Here is a 20,576-nt window from a genome sequence, read left to right as displayed (position 1 = left end):
CCTTCCCCAAACCATCGCCTTATCTTGGTCGGTGTCATTGGATATACCATTCCCAGTACATACTAATGTTTTCTCTTCTCCCTTAACCGCCCTGCCTGTCTTCTTTTCTTTGGGCGAATCATTTCTTTCTCTCGGTTCTTCTATCTGAGTGTGCACATAGACAATTTTGGGGAGCCTTGTATTATATATAATTCACTTCGTTGCCTCCGGGTGTTTCATAGCTTTTGGATGAATATTCATTCTTTGTTTTCTTGGGCTCTTGGTGACTCGGCCTCACTGCGCGCCTTCTCTCATCGACTCGGCGACTTTGGAAAGCACGATGGATGACAGACAACCCTCCAAGCCATGGGCGCCATCGCAATTCTGGCATTATCTCAGCTCATCTGAAGCCCTTCTCTTTTATATATTATACACTTTCATCCGTTGTCTCAGTATGCCAAACCAATGCCAACCTCGTGCCAAACGAAAGGCCGTCCCACCAGCACGGTCGATATTCCAAGAGCCTTCGCAATGCGTAAAAGAAGAATCATATGAATCAAGCCACGAGAGCTCTATCTATGATGCCGTTCGAACAAGCTCCCTAAACGATGTCAACACCTGTGGTCCTAGTTCAATTGACGAGCCGAACGTGTTGGACAGCAGGATGGCAGCGAATATCGCCATGCTGCTTCCACTGACACCCGAACAGACCGCTCATAACCCGCCGTTGCATAGACAAGATTACTGTCAGAGCCAGGAAGCCAATTCCTGCAAACGCCATGCGCATTTGCTCTCCGACAGCTTTACTCCGAAACCACCGCCAGCTAAACAGGCTCGACAGCGGGAAGTGAGCAGTCTCAACGATATTTGTCGCCGACCGACGACCCCGAGATGGTCAAAAGATCTCTTTTCGCCTGCAAAGCCGGTTTTACCAAGATACCCCCCTCCGGTCAGGTCCCCGACACCCCCCGGTCTTCCATCGTTTGGCACCCAGGACGCCATTGGCTACTCCGCCCAATTCCCTGTACAGTCCTCCACTGTTGATAGACAGCCTCAGCTGCATGACCGTTTCTACCGTAACCAAAACTCTCGTCGTCAGACTGCACAGGACACCGGTGCTTTATCTTACGGGGAGCGATGGCGAAGGCGCCTTGGTTTCGCCTCCATTTCTCCCTCCAACCAACCAACTCAGCAAGTGTGTACCGTTGCAAGAGCGGCCGATGGTACTGCTGTCCTGGGTCGATTTCCATACAGACAGAGCGGACATGGCATGAATGCCGCAAGACGGCTAGATGAGCACCCTTTCCATCGAAGAACTCTCACAATGGCTCAGTGCGATGGTGTCAACGCAGATGATAACACAATTCATGAGGATGCGCGATCAATTGTCGGTGTAGCAAACCTGGATCAAAGGACTTCTGTCGCATCGAGTGCAGACTCAAGTATTGGGAATCATGAGCTTCAAAATGCACTTCCGCGGCCGCGCAACGCTGTCCTTCGCCCGCCACGAAAACCAATATCCATGAACACTTTCCGTAATGTCTCCAGACGTACGTCGTACCAAAATTCTATCGGCCAGCCGCACGCACCTGAAGTACCCGGAGAAGGCCCCGGATCAGGCTTGCAGGCTCATAGCAGAACCAGTGACCCTGCTGGGGGTCTTCTCGCTTCGACACAGACGTCGACGATAAGTAACGTGCAACAATTGGATGTTGGAGGGGAGGACAAGCCTGTGACTTGGCTACAACAGGTGAAGACAAGCGCTTCTTGCTTTTTTTGTTGCCTACGAATGGGCAACGAGTCTGATACCGTCACGGATTCTAATACATGCTCCCATGACACTTATGTTACAGCCAGAAGCCGAGTAACCGATGAGAGTACAACAGAGCAACCGCATAACCGGGTTGGTCTGGGTAAGCAATCTCAGCAGTTCCTGCGGTGGTGCTCGGATACATGGAAATCGCTTCGGGGTCTGGCTTCGCGCAACTTCCTTGTCACGGAACCTATGCTCGGTTAGGCTGGCGTTCCGGGGATATTCAAGACGTCCTGTACTAGGCCTAGGTGCGCTGGGGTATTCGATATCGCACATGCTGGGAGTGTTCTTATTCTTTGTTGCCAGAGAGTTGTGTCATGCAGATATCTGTCCATTCATATTATCCCGATGACAATTGTTAAGAGTATTTTCTACCACACTACAGCTCGCTCCCCCAAATTCTTTTTCTGGGTCTTTCTTCTTATGATTTTTCATTCCATCCAAAATCACCATCACCATCATTTTCAGCAATGAACAGAGTAGATGAAAGGGACTTTTTCAAATAAATGATATGTGTCTATATTGGCTAGGACCTGAACCTGAAACCAGCAAACTCCATTGCTCTTGATGCCACACAGTCGCTAGGAAGTAACAACCACAGAAAAGAAAACAAGATAGGTGTTATAAATCAGCAGCAAAGACCAAGTCCCAACGCAGATTAGCAATCAGATGATTTTCTCTTCGATGGGACAAAATATTCCACAATTTTAACAGACAAGATATAACACGGTTTCACCTATATATGCGAGAAAAGAACCTTGGGGGAAGTGACGAATGAAGCCATAGGTAGTAGATGTATTTGCGAAAGGGAAGGAAGAGAAAGTGGAAATAAGCGAGAAGTGAGAATGAGAATGGGAGTGAGGACAGATCGGATGGACTCTGGCTAAGGGAAGCCAGCGAAAGAATAGTCGTCGGTGGATGAATGTCAAGCACAGAAGGGGAGTTAAGATAAAATAGCTAGGTGTTTTTACCGACACCATGTATGCATTTCCACGTGAGGAAAAGGTTCCACGTACAGATTTGAGGAGACGGACAGATAGAGAGGGAGAAGAAAGACGCAGACCGAAGAATAGAGACCTAGCAATGAGATGGAAAAAGAAACAAGGGAGAAAATCCAGGGAATCAATTCATAAACCGCTGAAAAACTGACACGCTTCGTTAAGTTCCGGATCGTCACCTACAAAGTCCCACCCCACGATTCGAGGGTCGTGGCTGGAGCAGATGATTTTTCGACAGTCGAATTGGAGTTTGTAGACGCGGGAGACGGGCTGGGGCACGGGTTGCATCGGTCGAGGAGGGTGATTGTGAGGATGGAAGGGTGGGACAAAATGGTTGAAATGAGGCCCGTGGGCCGGGTTTGGCATCGGTGGCGCATGATGAGGGCCACCTTGTGGATGAGCGAGAGGATGGCCTCGGGGGTGACGGTTTCGGGTCGTTGAGCTCCCGTTTACCGAGGACGCTTCTTGCGCGCAGTCGGCTTGTTTGAGTTCTAAGCCTACGACCCATTTCCCTTGACTATCTTTCTTCCAGATGACGACGGACTCGTCATACGAGCCTGAGACGATACGGGCCCATCGACTTCCACCTCCGCCAGGGGGGATTCGAGCCCCCAAGGCCTTGATATCCCGAGGATCTCGCGATCCGGCGGTATTCTGGAGATGGCCTGACCTTCGCAAAGCGCTGGGGCCGAGCCCGACAGCCGCACTGGTGCGCTGGGCATTCCAGAATTCGTTGTCGACGGCCAACGCTTCAAGCCTCATGGTTTCTTCGGCGCCCGGGGGATCACCAAACTCGGCCTGGACAGTACGGACGAGATTGCGGTGGCCTCGGAGACAAGCAACTTCTGCGCCGGAGATGTGATCAAAAATGCGGACCGTGTTGTCGTTGCTCCCGCTGATGATGCGTCGGCTGTCGGATTGCACGCATGCAATGCCTTTCTCGTGGCTGATGATCGTCTTTTCGCAGGCGCCGGTGCGGATGTTCCAGATCTTGATTAATCGGTCACCTGAGGCGGACACGATTTCATCTTCGTGGATCTGGATGGCGTTGACGGCGGCGCCGTGACCCTCCATCGACATGAGAAGGGTATAGGGCGCCAGAGTCAGATTGTGATTCCGAGCAATCTCTGCTTCAAGGACGGGTGATGGCATTTCGGCGGTGTCGATTATATATGAGGGATAGTTAACTCCGGCGCCATGGCGAATACTTGGATATTCTTGATCGGCCGGCGTCAGCTGGCGTCTACTCCATACCTTGATCAGTTTATCCTTAGAGCAGGTGACTAGATAGCGTGAGTCGTATCGCAGATTCAGGACGGAGTCATCGTGGGCGTCCACAATTTGATGGATTTTATCGCCCGTCGAGAATCGCCAGATGATGACGCTCTTGTCGCTACTCCCGGAAATGATGATGTCCTCAGACGGACGAGGGTCGAACTGCAGACAAAGCACCGATTTCGAGTGGCCCAACAGGGGGGGATGGCATAGCCTTTTGGTGTCTAAATCCCATACCCGCACACTCCTGTCTCGACTGCCGCTCACCAGCCACTTGCCCCAAAATTGAATCGAATACACACACTCCTGATGGCATTCATCCATGTGAGACGGATGCGGAAGCTGAAATGTGCTGTAGCAACCTTTATCCCACCGCTCTTCCAACCGTCGGCGTTGCTTGTACAGATAAATCCAGTTCAGTTTCACCGACCCGTTAGGCATTCTGAAGAAGAGAGAGGATGTCAGGGAAACCCTAGCAGGAATAGAAATCTGCCCTGCCGCCCTGGTTGAGGCGGCCTCCAAGGAAGACCTGTGGCTGCTACTGCAGTCCACCAAAGATTGCCTCCCGGATTCCGACCTGCTCCGCTGGTTTGAGGCATCACTCATGAGATGATCCCCTTCGGGGTCAGCCTCCACGGGGGCGGGCGGTCCATTCGCCTGCGTGACTTCGTGGGCCTCCAAAGATGAGTTTTCCCGAGAGTTCAGCCAGCTTGGTGGTACCCGCTTCTTTTGTTTTGGTTCTCCCAGGTCCGCGTCTGTATATCTTGATCGAGACTTGCGACTTTGGGGAGATAGTAGACCGGAATTTTCCTCTTCAAATCTGCGCACGGCGTCGACGTCGACACGCCAGCCTTCTCGAATGTAGAGACCTCGCCATAGGCGCGAATCAGCGATGCGGTTGCGCCAGGCGCGGGATGCCAACGAAGCCGTTGCTAACGTGTGCGGATCCAGGTAGGAGAATATATCGGAGGTGATTTCGGGCGGAAGCTTGAGAACGGGGTCCATGTGTAGCAGAGGCGCGAGTCGGTCGACCAAGGCGGCTACGGTGGAGGTACTCATGGACCGTAGGAGGCTGTAGGCGAACTCTGAGGGAATGAAGGTCAGTGCCTAGGCCGAGGTGTATGGGATCGCGACCTGCGCCCAGCGGTAGCAACTTACCAGCTTTCTCCGCCTCGCTCGTAGCAAGAAGCCAGTCCGGGAGATTCATCACATCGTTCGCGGGCGAGTTTAGAAGAAAATCCTTGTCTGCTTGACTCTTGGTCTCATCGGAGTAGCCCTCGTCGAGCTTGAAGGGTGTGGGTAACGAGGGGGCAGCGAAAGACGAGTCGTTGGCGGCGTGGAGCCGAAGGAGACGAGGGATGGTAGATTCGGGGGCGGGAGTCTCCCTCGCCATGAGTCTGGCGGGATTTGTTGGAATGGGCCAAGTCGACAGGAAAGATGGGAGTTTGACTCGTCCGGTGGTCACAGGAAGAAGAGGGAATAGGAAGAAGAGAGAATGAATCGCCCTGGCAGGTCAGTTGACAGTTGACAGTTGATGCTTGGGATGGCGGTTGCTTCTTCGGGTACTGCCGCCGAGCCGCCTGAAGCCGCCCGTTAAAGCGGCCTCCCGCCGAGGAAGTATAGGAATTTTGATAAGATCTGCGACATCATTCAGTCTGCTACTGATTCATTTGTGTTTATTCTAGATCACGGCAGTTACTGCCTCGCGCCTAGTCTGCCTAAACTATCTGCGATGCTCTACACAGAACTTGCGCGTTGGTGTACAAGGGACTAGTAGTAGTTACACCTACTAATATCTGCCGAGCCCGGACCCAAAAGTAATAACGCAGGCGTTTATAACAAATGTAGTAAATAAAAACATATTTAATAGACTGCGCACTTGCACTGCAGCGACAGACAGGAGATAAAACCGCGATAAACGAGTGAAGAAACTGGTTAAGTGCTATACACCCTGTCCGGATCCATATCAGCGCAGAAGAATATGCCTTCTACATGTCCCGATAAAGCCATAGGATGTACCTATTAGGATGAGAGATTAGCTGGCATATAAGCCTGGCTGTGAATAATACAGGATTATTTCCGTAGATCTATATACGCTCCCACTTCTCGTGGACTAACTGCCTTACCAACCATCTAAGAGGTGGTACCACAGTCGGGGCAGAGATAAACAGGCACTTTTACGCCTCTTTTACTGCCCTATCAGCGTAATCGCTACTTAGGACCCCATATAAGCAATAATCTTGCATAGAGTAATTGTTACCCAAGCTAATCTCCATAACCAGCCTAGCAATATCTTACAGTATATACTACGCTAATAGCTTTTCGGAGTTTCTAAGTGCCTACATAACTACCTAGCTTTTGATAAGAATGATCATACCTCCTACTACTTTTCGCATAAATTATATATGTGCCAGGCTTCCTAATAATGGTTGTATATGAGGTGGTTGCCTTATCGGGGCCGGTGTACGAGGACTACCTTTCCCCGGTAGTTCCTACCTTCTCAGGGCCTTCACACTCCCTCGAGAAGTAAAGTGTCTCTGTTTACTTCAACCTTCTCTACGGTAGAAGCTCATATTCGCTCCTTGCATCTCACTGTGTTATCTCCGATAGTACCATATACTTCCTAGCTCTCACCTCGAGATAATCAATGCCACCAAAGCAAGCGAAGGGGAAGAGGAAGGCCGAGGGCTCAGGGAACGCTGGAGACACGGCGAGGGAAAGGGCCAGCAAGAGTACAGGGAGGATGCAGGCCCAGTCTGGAGAGAGGCAGCTAGTCCCAGTGAGCTTCGAACAACCACTCATATTCCTCAATCCCTCAATTCCTGACTCGTGTTCAAGGCCGGGCCAACGACCGCATGGGGCACCGCGGGGCCTCCTGAGCAGCTCAGACCCGGGGTTCTAGGAGACCCGAAGTCGTTTTTGGACATCGAGGATAAGGATGATCGCGTTGGAGAGGAGCTTAAGCTAGCTGGCTATTTGGGACTTCCAAGCATAAAGGCTCTGAGATACTTCGCTGTTTGTTGGCCGGTTTTAGAGTGTCTAAGGACAGTTATACATCATGTCCTGCAACACAACAAGCGCATGACTCTTGATGTTTACATGAAAAAATAAGGAGCTCATTGAGTATATGGCAACTATGAGTCCGGCATTCGTTCACGAAAAGTGGCCCCTTCAGAGTAATGATCCGGTGAGACTGGAGACGCATAAGCATCTCCGTACTGCACGTGCCATATTCAGAATGCAGCAGAAAGTGCTTTTCGAATACAATAATGGCCATCCAGAAGCGTTGGTCCGCTCGAATGGGCACGAACGATATCTTTTCGAGCGCGACTTGGGAATCAAGTTGCCACAATGGGATTGCTTGTGGCGTCCAAGACTACGCACTGCATATCCCCACGAAACCGACGTGGAGGCATTCAATCGGTGTTTGGAAGTAATCAAATATGTCAGTCGAACCCTGGAATCAACGCAACTCTGGGCCTCGAGGCTTCCTATGACAACTGGGGCCACTTTCCCGAATGGATGCTGACACCAGACAATTTCATTGCGAGGTTCGGTCTGTACGTCCAGCCAGATTTGGAGCAGTGAAGGAAACGGGGGGGTGGGCAAAAATCATAACACCACTTGGAGGGAAAATTGAAGATGCTTTCGCTCGTTGCTCTGTATTATTATCATCGTTAATATACTACAATGAAGGCATTGTACTAGAATATCAGCTCCCTGTCACTGCCTCTAGGCCGCTATATGAGCGAGCTACTTGTTCACTACCCCGCGGAGTGATATCCTGCTACAGAGCGCTAAGTTCGTAGGGTTCGATAGTCCTCATCGCTGATTTACTCGATACCTGCTATTCGTTGAGTGTTCTAAGGTTGTCGAACGCCAGAAGCCCGGGGGTAAAGTGGCTATTTCTGCAGTTTGTGGGGGTTCGTGGATATTATCATCCTCCAAGGTCATCATCTGCACTACGAGGCCTTAGCCCGGCACCAGAAGGGACTAGTCCGAACCTCAAACGCTTAATGTATGAGGATTCGAAGACCCCGAAGTATACGGAGTTGTCCGTAAGAAATAAGCACAGGGCCCTACCAGCCATACCGTCGGGGACAAGAAGAAATCAAAGAACAATCGGCAGGGGAACCTCAGGCGCCTTACGGAATTCCTTCTCCTGCCCCCTCCTCCTCCCTTCTTCTGCTTCTCTTTCTTCCCTTCCCTTCCCTTTCCCCTTCTCCCTGCTCTGCTGTTTCATCATCTCTTAGTTGTCGGCTTTTGGTACTAGTTGTTCTTTTTTGATAGACATCGCCTTGCAACTGATTTAATCTCCTCTACCTTCGTGAGCGGATCTGCCCGATTTGAAGGCAATAATATTTAGGATCAGAAAAAGGGTTTTGTCCTCCCCTTCCACCATTGGGACCGTCCTATTTCTATTTCTATCTCGATCTCATCCCTCCATCCCTCCATCCCTCCATCTATAATCTGTCACCTAGTCCCTGCCCCCCTCCCAGAAGTACCGCTACCCTGGACTGAACGCTTGCCTGGCTGCAGCGGTCGAACCCCACATTCACACCCTTTCTTCGATCTCCCAATCCCGGGGCTGGTCTAACGAACTACTTCCCAGCAAGGGTCGGAGAATTTTTTTTTCTTTAATTTTTATTATCATTATTATCATTCTTCTCTTTGGCAAGAAGAAGGAAAAGTGCAATATTGCTTGACTGTCCGGGTTTAAAAAAAGAAACAAGGACAGGGCGAGAAATTCACGGTCACTGGATCTCGACCTGCATATTTACTCACGCACCGTCGCTCTTTCGGTCTCTTCTTTCTTCTCTTTCTTCTGCTTTTTTTACTTGCTCCTTTTCGGCTTCTGATTTTCGTTTTCTTCTTCTTTCTGATCAAGTTCTCGTTGCCGTGGGTTGTGGTTATTTTTCATTCCTCCCCCCCTTTTTTTTTCTCGCTCATTCGCGGACTGAACTTCTTCCCCCCTCCAAAGCCTCCTGACTCCTGAGAGAGTCGAGACACGGCAGAGACCAGCTTGACTCAGCGTTCGGAGGGAGTTAACGTACCACTTTATCTCCACTCCCCTTCTTAGCTGCTCGCTTGCGCCATTCATCCCGCATCGGTCCACCGGCTCGCATTCAGTGATCCATGCTCGACATTATTCTTCTTCTTGTACAACTACGCCTGTCTGTCCTTTCCACTCTCCCACTCTCTCCATCTGCTGCGCAGATTTGAGCCCCCCCTCCTCCGATCCCGAGACCCCTCCCTTCCTCTGCCGCCCCTCCCCTGAGATCCCGCCGTTGGTTCGTCTCGCAGCCCCAGTCGACGGACTGTCGAAATGGCCGAGACCGTGGTTGTAAATGGCGGTCCCATCCCCGAGGACAACATCATCAACCGCCGCGGCGGTGAGTCGATCTATCAGAGCTGCGTCAACCTAAAAAAAACGCCTGACGGAGCTGCCCGAATTCGAAACGCACCTGCGGGAGATGGACGAAGCAGACGAAGCGCAAGCCAACACCGACCCCGTGGCCTCGCTATGGAACTGCCTGCGGGATGGATACCCTCTCCTGACCATCTACAATGCCTCCAGCCCCGAGGAGTATCTCGAAGTCGACCCCGCCAAGATCCCCGAGGCCAAACGTCCGAAAGCCGCCACCTTCAAATTCCTACAGGCCTCCTTGAAGGAACTGGCCTTCCCTCAGCAGGATTGCTTCCTCATCACCGATCTCTATGGCGACAGCACGACTGGTTTTATCAAGGTCATAAAAATGGTCAACCGGGTCTTGGACATCTTGGAAATGCAGGGTCAGCTCAAGCGACGAGCGGACGACACCACCCACGCACCTGAAAAGGGGGCTGTCAAACTGACCCGGCGAGAACACATCTTGAAGGAATTGCTAGAAACGGAACGCGACTATGTCCACCACCTACAGAACTTGCAGGCACTCAAGAAGGAATTGGAGGAAACGGGCGCTCTGACCGGTGACCTCAGCCATCAGATTTTCCTGAATCTGAACAACCTCCTTGATTTCGCCCAGCGATTTTTGATCCGCATCGAGCAGCATTATGCGTTACCCGAGGAGAAGCAGAACTGGGGAGAGTTATTCATACAGCACGAGGAAGCTTTCCGACAGTACGAGCCATTTATCTCGAACCAGATGCGTTGCGACGAAGTTTGCCTGAGAGAATGGGACAAGATTCGGATTGCCCCGCGCTCCCTGGATTTGCAACAGATGGTGGCCCAGCCCGCAACGTTGAATGGCTTCTTTGTCAAGCCTTTCCAGCGACTCACCAAATACCCGTTGATGCTTAGCGTGAGTTTCCTCTCCTTCTCCACACTGTTCCCCCGTCATAGGGACAACAGCGCCAAATACCAAGCGTCTCTCTCTCGGGGCGCATTGTTAACCCTTCCAACAGGAACTCCGCAAACAGACAGAAAACCCAGACCTTCAAACAGATATAACCCGGGCCATCGATGCGATTCAAACGGTCCTCGATTCTGCCAACGATGCAATTGACAAAGAACATCTCGCCTCGGCATTCAAGGAACTCGACGAGCGAGTCGACGACTGGAAATCGCTGAAGATAGATTCCTTCGGGGATCTGCTACGATTTGGAACCTTCACGGTCTTGAAAGGCGACAACGGCAAGGATTCGGAAAGAGAGGTTTGTACCCTTCTAATCACCCACTGCTATGAAGACTTTTGGCCCGCAAACATCGTTTCCCCTGCACAACATGGCTTGCTTATGCGATTGAACCTCTCGGATATGGACTCGTTCTGCGATGACCCTTGTGGTTAAAGGGCCCAGGAGACAAACGGAGTGCATTTCCCCGATCGATTTCCATGGAAGCTCTTCCTATCGCCAGACTTTGCATTGCTACACTACCCACAGCCCTTAGCCCCCAAGCCCTAGATATCCGTGCAGGGGAGGGATCGAATATTCCCTCCGACTCAGGCTCCAACATAATCACTGCATGACGCTCTAAAAAGAAACTGATTGCTAATCTGATCTGGGGCATGTTTCCCTGATTCTCGAGTCTAGTACCACATCTATCTTTTTGAGCGCATCCTTCTCTGCTGCAAGGATATCAACCCGAACAAACAGAAGACGAAACTGATGGTGAGCAAAGACAAGCCTGCCACTACGGTTAAGGGAAAGCCCCGTCTTCAGCTCAAAGGCCGCATTTACATGGCAAATGTAACCGATATCGTTTGCATTCAAAAGCCGGGTATGAAAATAACATGACCCCTTCCCCATGCTGGTTTCCAGGTGCTGACCGGTCCCTTTTTGTAGGCTCTTATCGCATTCAAATTTTCTGGAAGGGTGACCCCGGCGTGGTGGACAACTTTATCATTCGCTATCAGAATGAAGATACCATGCGCAAATGGTACAAGGACATTGACAACCAGCGGGCCATCCAAGCCGATCATCGCAGTGCTCGGAGTACCGGCACGTCTGAAACAGAATTCACATATATGAAGGGCATGGCAAACATGCCGAATCCCTACCAGCAGGAGTACGATGCCGAACAGGAAGCCACCAAAGAAGCCGGCTTCTTTTCCGAGTTCCCCATGAGTCGAAACGCCTCCAGCACGAGCTTGAGAACCCGGTCTGCCACAGGAGGAAGTGGGAGCTCTGGACCTCCACTCTCCTCGGGTCGTCCGCCACGCTTCCCAATGCCCGACCCCAACCTGTCCGTGCATACTCAGTTCCCCGGTGGTGGTATGTCCCCTGCAGAAAGAAACGCGCCGTCCTACTTCTCGCCCGTCGCCGAGACGCCGTCAACGCGATCAAGTTCTCAGTCGACTGGTTTCTCCTACGGGCGGCAGACGCCATCCGCCAACTGGACCGAAGAGTCGAACCGATACACGGCACCCGCTTTGTCTCGTGGGGTATCCAGAGACGGCTCGAACTCATACTTCAACAACGCCCCGAACGGACGAGGTGTGCAACGACCCTCCTTGCCACCCATGTCCGGCCAAGCCTCGAACGGCATGGCCCAACGCATGCGATCCGCCAGCAGTCCCGACATCCACAACCACAACCCGGAAATGCGTCGGTACATGGGGGCGCACACGATGCAGACCGTTGACAACGTACCGGTCCCACCCATTCCGGCACACATGGCCAGCATGAAGGCCCCCGTCAATCGAAGCCAGAACAATTCGCCGACCAACGGTAACATTCCGATTCGAAACGCCAACCATCTTTCCAACACCTCGCACCACGACTCGCGGCACATGCCCGCGACCCAGTTTAATGAACCCCAGTACTCTGAATCTCGAGCCACCCCGTCGACGTCGGACCAACCGACATCGCCCTTGAGCCACGAGCCCGACGAGGACCCTCTCATGCCTACGCAACTCAAAGCCAAGGTGAGCTTTGACGATAACTACGTGACGCTGGTGATTGCCAGCAACATCATGTTCCGCTCGCTCACGGACCGGGTGGACGCCAAACTGGCTCGATTCACCAACCGGTCGATTGGCAATAAGTCGGTGCGTTTGCGTTATCGCGACGAGGACGGGGATTTCGTCACCATCGACAGCGACGAGGCTGTGCAGCTCGCATTCATGGAATGGCGCGAGCAGCATCGGGACGCGCTCTCTCGAGGCCAAGTCGGAGAAATCCAGCTATATTGCCAGGCCGTGGAGAACTGAAATGTTAATGGACACCATTGTCATCTAATTACCATCTATGGGTTCATCTGGTTCTATATCCGTTTCCCTTTCCTTTCTTTTCTTCTCATTTTCTTTTTTTTTTCATCTTCATCCTACTTCTCCCCCTCCCTTTGGTCGCTCTCTCTCCGAAGGATGAAGAGATTGCCGGGGAGAAGGGTTTCTCAAGGAAAGTCGCTGGCGTTGTCTCCAGGTGTTCGACAACTCATTTCCAACTGGATTGGCTTGAGACTGTTGGGGAATCATTGATCATATTCTCGGGAATAAACCGGAACAGAGGGAAATAAAAACAGGGATGGTACAGGGTTTTCTTTCTTCTTCTTCTTTTCTCTTTTGCATTTCCTTTTCACATTACCTTCTACTTTGTTGAGTTAGGAGCCGATATTTAACCGATCTTCTCTTGCCATGGCCAGGGGAACGGCGACGATGATGGATGCGTCTGGAGTGTCATTTTTTGTCTTGTCTTGTTTAGGCTGCTGTTTTCCCCTACGTCCGAGGACCATGACTGCATGATGTATGTATACCGCTATTTTTTGATCGAGCCGATTCGATTGCGTTTCTATTTTTATTATCTGATTATTCTGTTCCCCCGTTCGATACGAGAGTTGAGATGCCTGGAGTGAGCGAATATTGGATACATGTTCTTTTTTTTTCCCCTGCTTTTTTTGTTTGCATTTGCCCGGCTGGGGTTGGCCTGGTCGGAGTTTGGATAGTTGGGTTCAGGAGAGACTGCGACGGAATTGCATTGAAATTAGACTGTCTCAGACGGAGTACAGCGTATCGGTAGAATCATATGGAGTAGAAAGTCGGATGGGATCCGAGAGCGGCGGCCCACTCGGAAGTGGATCGGGTCTGCCGAAAGTTGCGTCTATTATTATTTATTATTTATTATTATTCATTAGGTATTGCTTTATGAGCTTGTTCAGTTGCGAATGTTCCGGTCGGAGAGTAAGTCTAGAGCAGGAGGCTTCTGACAGGTGCGATGAGGCATTTTCTCTGCCTCTCTTCGCGCCCCCTGATCGTCCTGGAGGGAGTGTTGGCTGTCATTGGCATGTCCTGGGGATGAACCAATCCTGAGGGATTCTCATTGAAAAGTGGAAAAGTCGAAGTTGGGGCAGGTTTGGAGTTGGAGTCCGTCAGAATCAGGCCGCCAGTTTGTCTATCTTTCCTTACCGTCTTTCTTTCTCTTCCTCTTCTTCTTCTTCTTCCCCTCTTGCTATTTAACCCGCCTCAGGACGCTGTTTATGCTCGACTAGGCACACCGTCTTTCGATCTTCCTCTCGCTCGAGTTGTTTGATTCTTGTTCACACCTTCGCTAAGTCTCTCGCCCATCATGTCCTTCTCTGGACGTCGTGTGAGCATTCTGCGTCCCTCCAACCGGCGTTTCTCTGCCGGCAAGGAACTGTCGGAGAATGGTACGTCGCCTTTTCCTCCGCCTGATCTTTGCATTTCACTCCTATTTTCTTGTTGGTCGTTCCAAACAAAGTATTCCTCTCGAGTCGATGTATCTATATACCATCTATTGGAACTGTTCTTTCTTCAACTTTTTGCTCCCTGAAACTACCGGCCTTGCACGATGGATTGGGCACAAAACCAAGACGTCGTGTTGATTCCGCGGCCTCTCAAACATCTAAAATTAAAATAGAAAACTCCCCCTTCCAAGCCACTAAGCATGCGCCATTGACGCAGCTAAACTAACGTCCTCTGTCAGAACTCCGATCGGAAACGCATCGTCAATTCCGAACCGCCCATGAAGGTCACCGTCCGCATGCCGGTCTCGATGCCTCGCGTGCCTCAACCGGTGTGGTGTGGTGTACCGAACGTGCAACGGAGCATGGCTACGCCGAGGATCCCTCGTCCTGGGCCAACCTAGGTCAGGGTGCCCCCGAGGCCGACGACGAGATCGAGGGCAGTTTTCCCCGGCCCACCTCCATCCCTATCACCTCCGCTGCCCGTGAATACGGTCCCACGGCCGGTATCAAGCCCCTTCGTGCCGCTGTCGCCCGTCTATACAATGAACATTATCGCCAAGGCAAGGCCAGTCAGTATACCTGGGAGAACGTGTGCATCGTCCCCGGTGGTCGCGCGGGTTTGATTCGAATTGCCGCCATCCTGGGCAATTCCTACCTTTCCTTCCCCATCCCCGATTACTCGGCCTACTCGGAGATGTTGACCCTATTCAAGAACGTGAGTTTGTGACGTACTTACCGCCATCATCTACTCTAGGCTAACAGCCACCTTCAGATCGCTCCTATCCCCATTCCCCTCGCCCAGGATGACCACTACCACATCCACCCCGATAAGATCGCCGAGGAAATCGCTCGTGGAACGTCGGTGTTGTTGACCTCCAACCCCCGAAACCCGACCGGTCACTTTGTTTCGCACGAGGAGCTGGCTCGGATCCAAGACATCTGCCGTGACCGTGCCACTCTGATTCTGGATGAGTTCTACGGAGGATACAACTACACCACCGACTGTGACGGCACCACAATCAGTGGTGCTTCCAACGTGGTGGATGTCAACCAAGACGGTTCGTCTGCGATCCTATCTCTCTCTCTTCCCGTCCGGCTAACTTGAATGGCAGATGTGCTTCTGATTGACGGTCTCACCAAGCGTTTCCGTCTTCCGGGCTGGCGTATCGCTTGGGTGGTTGGACCCAAGGAATTCGTCAATGCCCTGGGCTCCGCCGGGTCTTATCTGGACGGCGGTGCCAACGCTCCCTTCCAAGAAGCCGCCATCCCGATGCTTGAGCCCTCTCTGGTCCACGCCGAGATGAAGGCTCTGCAGCAGCATTTCCGGGAGAAGCGTGACTTTGTCCTCCAGCGCCTGCATGAGATCGGATTCCGCGTGCAGGACGTGCCGCAGGCTACGTTCTACATCTGGCTGGATCTGACCTCTCTGGACCCTCCTCTTCCTGAGGAGGCCAACATCTCCGACGGATTGAACTTCTTTAACGCCCTCCTCACCGAGAAGGTCATCGTGGTGCCCGGAATCTTCTTCGATCTGAACCCGGCCAAGAGAAGAGACCTGTTTGACAGTCCCTGCCACCACTTTGTTCGCCTGAGTTACGGACCGAAGATGGACGTGCTGAAGATGGGTCTGGACGGTATCGAGCGCGTGATCCGTCGGGCTCGTGGTATGGCCAAGCAGCAATGGGAAGACGAGGTTGCCGTCCAGGACGATTAGATGGGGGACTGAGAGAGGATGAGCCTGAGCATGTTTCCGAGCGTAGAATTATAGATCTCGCAGGATGGAGTCAGATCCCGCCCTGTAAATAATGCCGTTATGCCCTGGGTTGCTTGTCCACTGAATGGAATAGTAATCTATAAAGAGATTCTAAGAATAGACCGAATTAAATGAGACGGACCTGCCGTGGACCGTAGGGGTCACGTGCGCCCGGTCGGCGAGCCCCCCTGTTGGAGTCGCAGCTTCAGACTTTCTCGGAGCATCATTGCTTGCTTACCTTTCGCACCCCTTTTGTTTCGTGCTGGTACCGGCACAGGCTGCGACGCGCAGGATGGTGCGCTCGCTACTATGGCCTGGAATCCGTATCGCGTCCTCAATCACACCGTCTTCATCGTCCTCTCGATCATCCTTTTCTGCCTGGTCGTCTTGACCCCGGCCGACGCCATTTACCAGTGCTACGTCACCTCACGACTCACTAACATCTTCATCATCACCGGCGGATACGTGGTGACCATCATCCTAGCCGCTTTGATCTATGCGACACGCATCTATACCAATCGAACTGTTCTCTCCGGAATCCCCAAGGCGTGGATTCCCATCGAAAAGGAGGATGTTGGCAAAAGTGTCCGGCGCCTGGTGATGGAGGGACTGGCTCGTAGCGCCATCGTGGCCTACCAGGCTCGACCGCGAGATATTGACGCAGACGGGGACCGGTTCGCCGACTACCAGATGCTCGTGGTAGACCGCGACCACCCCCCTTGGGACCACGTCGAACACCCAGGCTGGTCCTCGCCGTCGTCGCCCGAATTGCCCGATCTACCCTATCGCACCGTCCTCCAGGAACTCCCCAACCTGATCGAAGCCAAGGCGGTTTCTTTAGCGCCCCCGGACCCTTACTTCCCCTTCGAACATGCCTCCGCCGACATGGACCCCTCGCCGCCGGACACGCGCGTGGTCGAAATCCTCCGGCGACCGGCGTCCATGGGATTGCGCGAGTATCTCCAGCACCTGGCCGAGTTTGGCATGATTCAGCCGCCGGAAATTGGCAGCGAATTCCTTGCCCTCTACGAGCGCGCCCGCTTCTCGTCCCGCGAACTCTACGAAGCCGAATTCCAAGAGCTGATGCGAGTCTTTGCAGAACTGCTGCGCGGGATGGCATTCTTGGATCCGCAGGCCCTGGGCGGAATCCGAGCCGAAAGCTCTCGCGGAGATAGCGAGTCCGTCATCGGCCCGTCGGACGAGGAGGGGGAGACGGACACGATGGACTTTCCCGGTAGCGAGGCGCTGTCCCGTGGTCGCAGTTACAGTCCGCGGCCGTCGAACGCGTCAACCTGGGAGGAGCGCTCCATTTACAGTACTCCACCGAGACAGAATGGCGGGCCGCGATACCGGGAACCACAGCACACGCTGGCCGTCCCTCGGACACCATCAATGCGCTCGCTTCGACAGGTGCGATCGAACACGTCGGGGAGCTCAGGAGGCAGCGTCATCCGTCTGGCTGATCCTCGCGGGCCGAATGATCTGCCGTATACATTCAATTTCAATATGAGCAATCGTCCATACACGCCGTCGCAATAGATAGGTCGATAGACAATGAAATTGGATATGGATGGTGTGCTTTGTCGTCATCTTGCGGGATGGGTTTCTGATTGGACTTGTTTCAGGTCATAGTCGAAGGAATACGGTGTAGTGCTGGGAAGTACGGAGTAAAGACCGGACTGCTACCTACTCTGTAATCGCAACTGTAGGATATACTCCGTACTAGACACAACCAGATGGCTCAGAAGCAGCCAATCGGCAAGGGGTGAGTAAGCAAGGCATCAAGGCCACATGTTCGGAAAACATTCCGTTCTTGGCGGCGATTGATAAGATTCGCCCTCCCATCCTGATTTGTCCCCAACTTTTCTGTCTTTGGACGTTGGAACTCTCTTCCACCTTTTCTTCCTCTCCTTTTCATCCCACACACCATGCAGGCTCTCTTTCGCAAAGGCACCTCGCTCTTCAGCTCCACGCCCACCGACTCCTCTCCGGAGCGGGAGCAGACGCAGGACACCACGCCCGTCACTTCTACCGAGGACTTCTCGAAAGCGCCGTCGCATGACGCCCTGTTCCGCAAAACCGACCCCGCCGTCGACGGCGAGGACTGCCTGCATGACTGCGCATCTTGCACGGTGAAGTACCCGGCCAAGTTCGACGTCGACTACGAGGATGAGATGTACGGTAATGTGAACGGCTGGGCGACGCATCTGCTCGTCGCCACTGGTAAGACCGACTGGGTGCGGGATGTGGCGGATGAGTCGGGCAGTGTAATGGAGGCTATCGAGAAGGGGGGGATTGAGCCTACGAACGGGGTATGCTTTTCTTTTACCTTCTTCTCAAAGAGGACATGACTGTCCATGAGCGAAAGCTAATCATGCGGTACCAACAGAAACTCAAACTCTCCGCCTCCAATATCCCCGTCCCGGATGAATACCACTACCACGAAGCCGGCCAGCAACCCACCACCGTCCTCCTACTCCCCAGCTTCACCATCGTCGACCACGTCACTCCCGCGCTGGCCTCTGATCTTATCACACACTTTGTCAACCCGGCGCCCACCACCACGACGCCGTTGGCCGGCGTAGCGGAGGGGTTTTCCTCGCAGAACCAGACCGCCGAGTCCGAGACGACAGTAACAAGCCCTTCCATCCCCGCCACACCCCTCCAATCGCGTCCGTCGCCGCACGCAGCCGTCATCCTGCTCTGCTCGCAACGCACGCGCGACGCACGATGCGGACAGTCGGCGCCGCTCCTGAAGCGCGAATTCGAGCGGCACCTGCGACCGTTAGGGCTGTATCGCGATCTGGACGACGAGCGACCGGGCGGCGTGGGCATCTACTTCATCAGTCACGTCGGGGGACACAAGTATGCTGCCAACGTGATTGTGTACCGACGGCGGGACTTCGAATGGTATAAGCAGACCGAGACCAAGACTGGAGAGCAAGACGAGGGCGCGGCGCAGGGGATCTGGTTGGCGCGCGTGAGACCGGAGGATTGTGAGAATGTGATCCGGTATACGGTGCTGCAGGGGAAGGTGGTTAAGCCGAAGGAGCAGTTGAGGGGTGGGTTTGATCGTGAGAGGGGGTTGATTAGTTGGTGATTGGTATATACTATATGGCTCCAGAGGATAACACTTATAGATCCGATCATGATCAATTTCCAGATTACATTTAATAGATGCGGTATGGCAGTGACACTTCGTAGTGGATTGCATCTGCATCCAACTAGTCCAGTAATTAGTATCAGTACATTACGTCCCTCTGGCTTTTCATTTCTAGTTATGAACCTTTGCTCCCTGACCTACTCCATCTCCAACCTCCATTCTAATCTTCTCCAGCAAACCACGGAGTACCAGGTGCCCAGTGCCCATCAAAGTTTAACTCCTTAGCGAGGCGGGTCCATTCGTTTAAAATTACCCGGATCAGTTAAAGCCCACGTCTGGCAGATTGAGGCTATCCACAAGATCCAGTCGTCGATCGACGCGACGAGCAAATCATGGGAATTCAATAGACTTTCGATCGGAGTCTCGCGTTGAGGGTCGGGTTCTCCGTGGAAGTGCATTCATTGTGAAACTAGACTCCAGATTCTGGATTCTGGGTTCATACTTCATGGACGATACTCTGGGGCCTCTGGCGAGCGAGGCTCTCGTCGAGGGGGCCAGACAGGCGGGCCAAAAACTCTCGCTCCGTCGGGGCGGACAGTGCCGATGAATACGAGGAGGTCCACATTACACACAGTAGAGATTGATCTTCTGTTTACATGTACGGAGTACATGTATACTAGTTAATTGTTAGTTGTGGCACTAACACTAATGGAAGAGAAGTATCTGGTATGTATGTGTACTTCTTACGTTGTACTCAGTGTATGGAGGCACATACATATGTACGTTTAGTTGTTAGCTAGACATTGTCTTCCCGCGGGGATAGTATCCTATACATCGGTATACATCGACATACCAGAGTACCTATCTCTCTGTCAGTCAGTCAGTCAGATATGATATCACAAATCCTTACTGTGTATCCGCACACAGACAGACTCACTTGAGTTTCGGATGAAAGCCCCGAACGGGTGCAACGTAGGACGGGGGGTAACCCCTCTTCTGCTTATTGCGATGGGAGAACCAGAAACAGATTCATATCGGAGGATCGATCAATCTGGTCTTCATCTGGGGTAGTAGGTCCGAGTGCAATCGGATGACACCCGGAGTACCTATCGGGGCTGTATGCCTATAGTGCCTGATGGGAATTTCGTGGAATCTGCCCTGTCACTCCGACGGAACGTACAGCCGACATACTGTAGGCAAACTCAATCCGTAGGAGAATCCACGGGTCGCGATGGCATGGAATCGTTGAATGTCAGGAATTGAATTTAAACTCCTAGCATCGACCCCGGTCTGGCCCAAGCTTGACTCTTGAGTTCTGGTGCGCCTGTGGTTCGCTCAGAATGTAAGTTATGTCCTAACGATATACATCATTCACAGTAATCCGAATTTAATTGCAATCATCTCCATCCCGTCTCTTCCCATCACATCCTCCCATCCCAGTCAATATCCCCGTCACAACGAACAGGGTTCCCTGCCAACACATCCCATCCCTTTTTCTCTCATGGCGACCAAGA

At 52.5% G+C, this 20,576-nt stretch overlaps 6 protein-coding genes across 6 annotated transcripts; 5 read left to right on the top strand and 1 right to left on the bottom strand.

Annotated features, from left to right (window-relative positions):
• Positions 1 to 661: 661 nt before the first annotated feature.
• On the top strand, positions 662 to 1,996 carry LDX57_005893 (uncharacterized protein; the record flags this gene model as incomplete). Its single annotated transcript, XM_046087579.1, has 1 exon — positions 662 to 1,996. One exon carries the CDS (start codon positions 662 to 664, stop codon positions 1,994 to 1,996), a length of 1,335 nt encoding a protein of 444 aa, XP_045943546.1.
• Positions 1,997 to 2,919: 923 nt separating this feature from the next.
• LDX57_005892 (F-box and WD domain protein) lies at positions 2,920 to 5,458 on the bottom strand (the record flags this gene model as incomplete). The annotated part of the gene is made up of 2 exons (XM_046087578.1): positions 2,920 to 5,150; positions 5,224 to 5,458. The coding sequence occupies 2 exons, from the start codon at positions 5,456 to 5,458 to the stop codon at positions 2,920 to 2,922; spliced, it is 2,466 nt and encodes an 821-aa protein (XP_045943545.1).
• A 4,081-nt stretch (positions 5,459 to 9,539) lies between these two features.
• CDC24 (Rho family guanine nucleotide exchange factor CDC24) lies at positions 9,540 to 12,716 on the top strand (the record flags this gene model as incomplete). The annotated part of the gene is made up of 4 exons (XM_046087577.1): positions 9,540 to 10,367; positions 10,471 to 10,719; positions 11,098 to 11,284; positions 11,350 to 12,716. The coding sequence occupies 4 exons, from the start codon at positions 9,540 to 9,542 to the stop codon at positions 12,714 to 12,716; spliced, it is 2,631 nt and encodes an 876-aa protein (XP_045943544.1).
• A 1,351-nt stretch (positions 12,717 to 14,067) lies between these two features.
• LDX57_005890 (pyridoxal phosphate-dependent aminotransferase) lies at positions 14,068 to 15,920 on the top strand (the record flags this gene model as incomplete). Its single annotated transcript, XM_046087576.1, has 4 exons — positions 14,068 to 14,149; positions 14,446 to 14,921; positions 14,979 to 15,264; positions 15,319 to 15,920. 4 exons carry the CDS (start codon positions 14,068 to 14,070, stop codon positions 15,918 to 15,920), a joined length of 1,446 nt encoding a protein of 481 aa, XP_045943543.1.
• Positions 15,921 to 16,268: 348 nt separating this feature from the next.
• LDX57_005889 (DUF4129 domain-containing protein) lies at positions 16,269 to 17,498 on the top strand (the record flags this gene model as incomplete). The annotated part of the gene is made up of 1 exon (XM_046087575.1): positions 16,269 to 17,498. One exon carries the CDS (start codon positions 16,269 to 16,271, stop codon positions 17,496 to 17,498), a length of 1,230 nt encoding a protein of 409 aa, XP_045943542.1.
• A 389-nt stretch (positions 17,499 to 17,887) lies between these two features.
• On the top strand, positions 17,888 to 19,059 carry LDX57_005888 (sucrase/ferredoxin-like domain-containing protein; the record flags this gene model as incomplete). The annotated part of the gene is made up of 2 exons (XM_046087574.1): positions 17,888 to 18,271; positions 18,349 to 19,059. 2 exons carry the CDS (start codon positions 17,888 to 17,890, stop codon positions 19,057 to 19,059), a joined length of 1,095 nt encoding a protein of 364 aa, XP_045943541.1.
• Positions 19,060 to 20,576: the final 1,517 nt, after the last annotated feature.

Source organism: Aspergillus melleus (genome assembly GCF_016097325.1).
Source record: "Aspergillus melleus strain CBS 546.65 chromosome Unknown contig3, whole genome shotgun sequence".
Taxonomy (NCBI): domain Eukaryota; kingdom Fungi; phylum Ascomycota; class Eurotiomycetes; order Eurotiales; family Aspergillaceae; genus Aspergillus; species Aspergillus melleus.
Note: the sequence above shows the minus strand (reverse complement) of the source record. Positions and strands in the feature narration are given on the sequence as shown.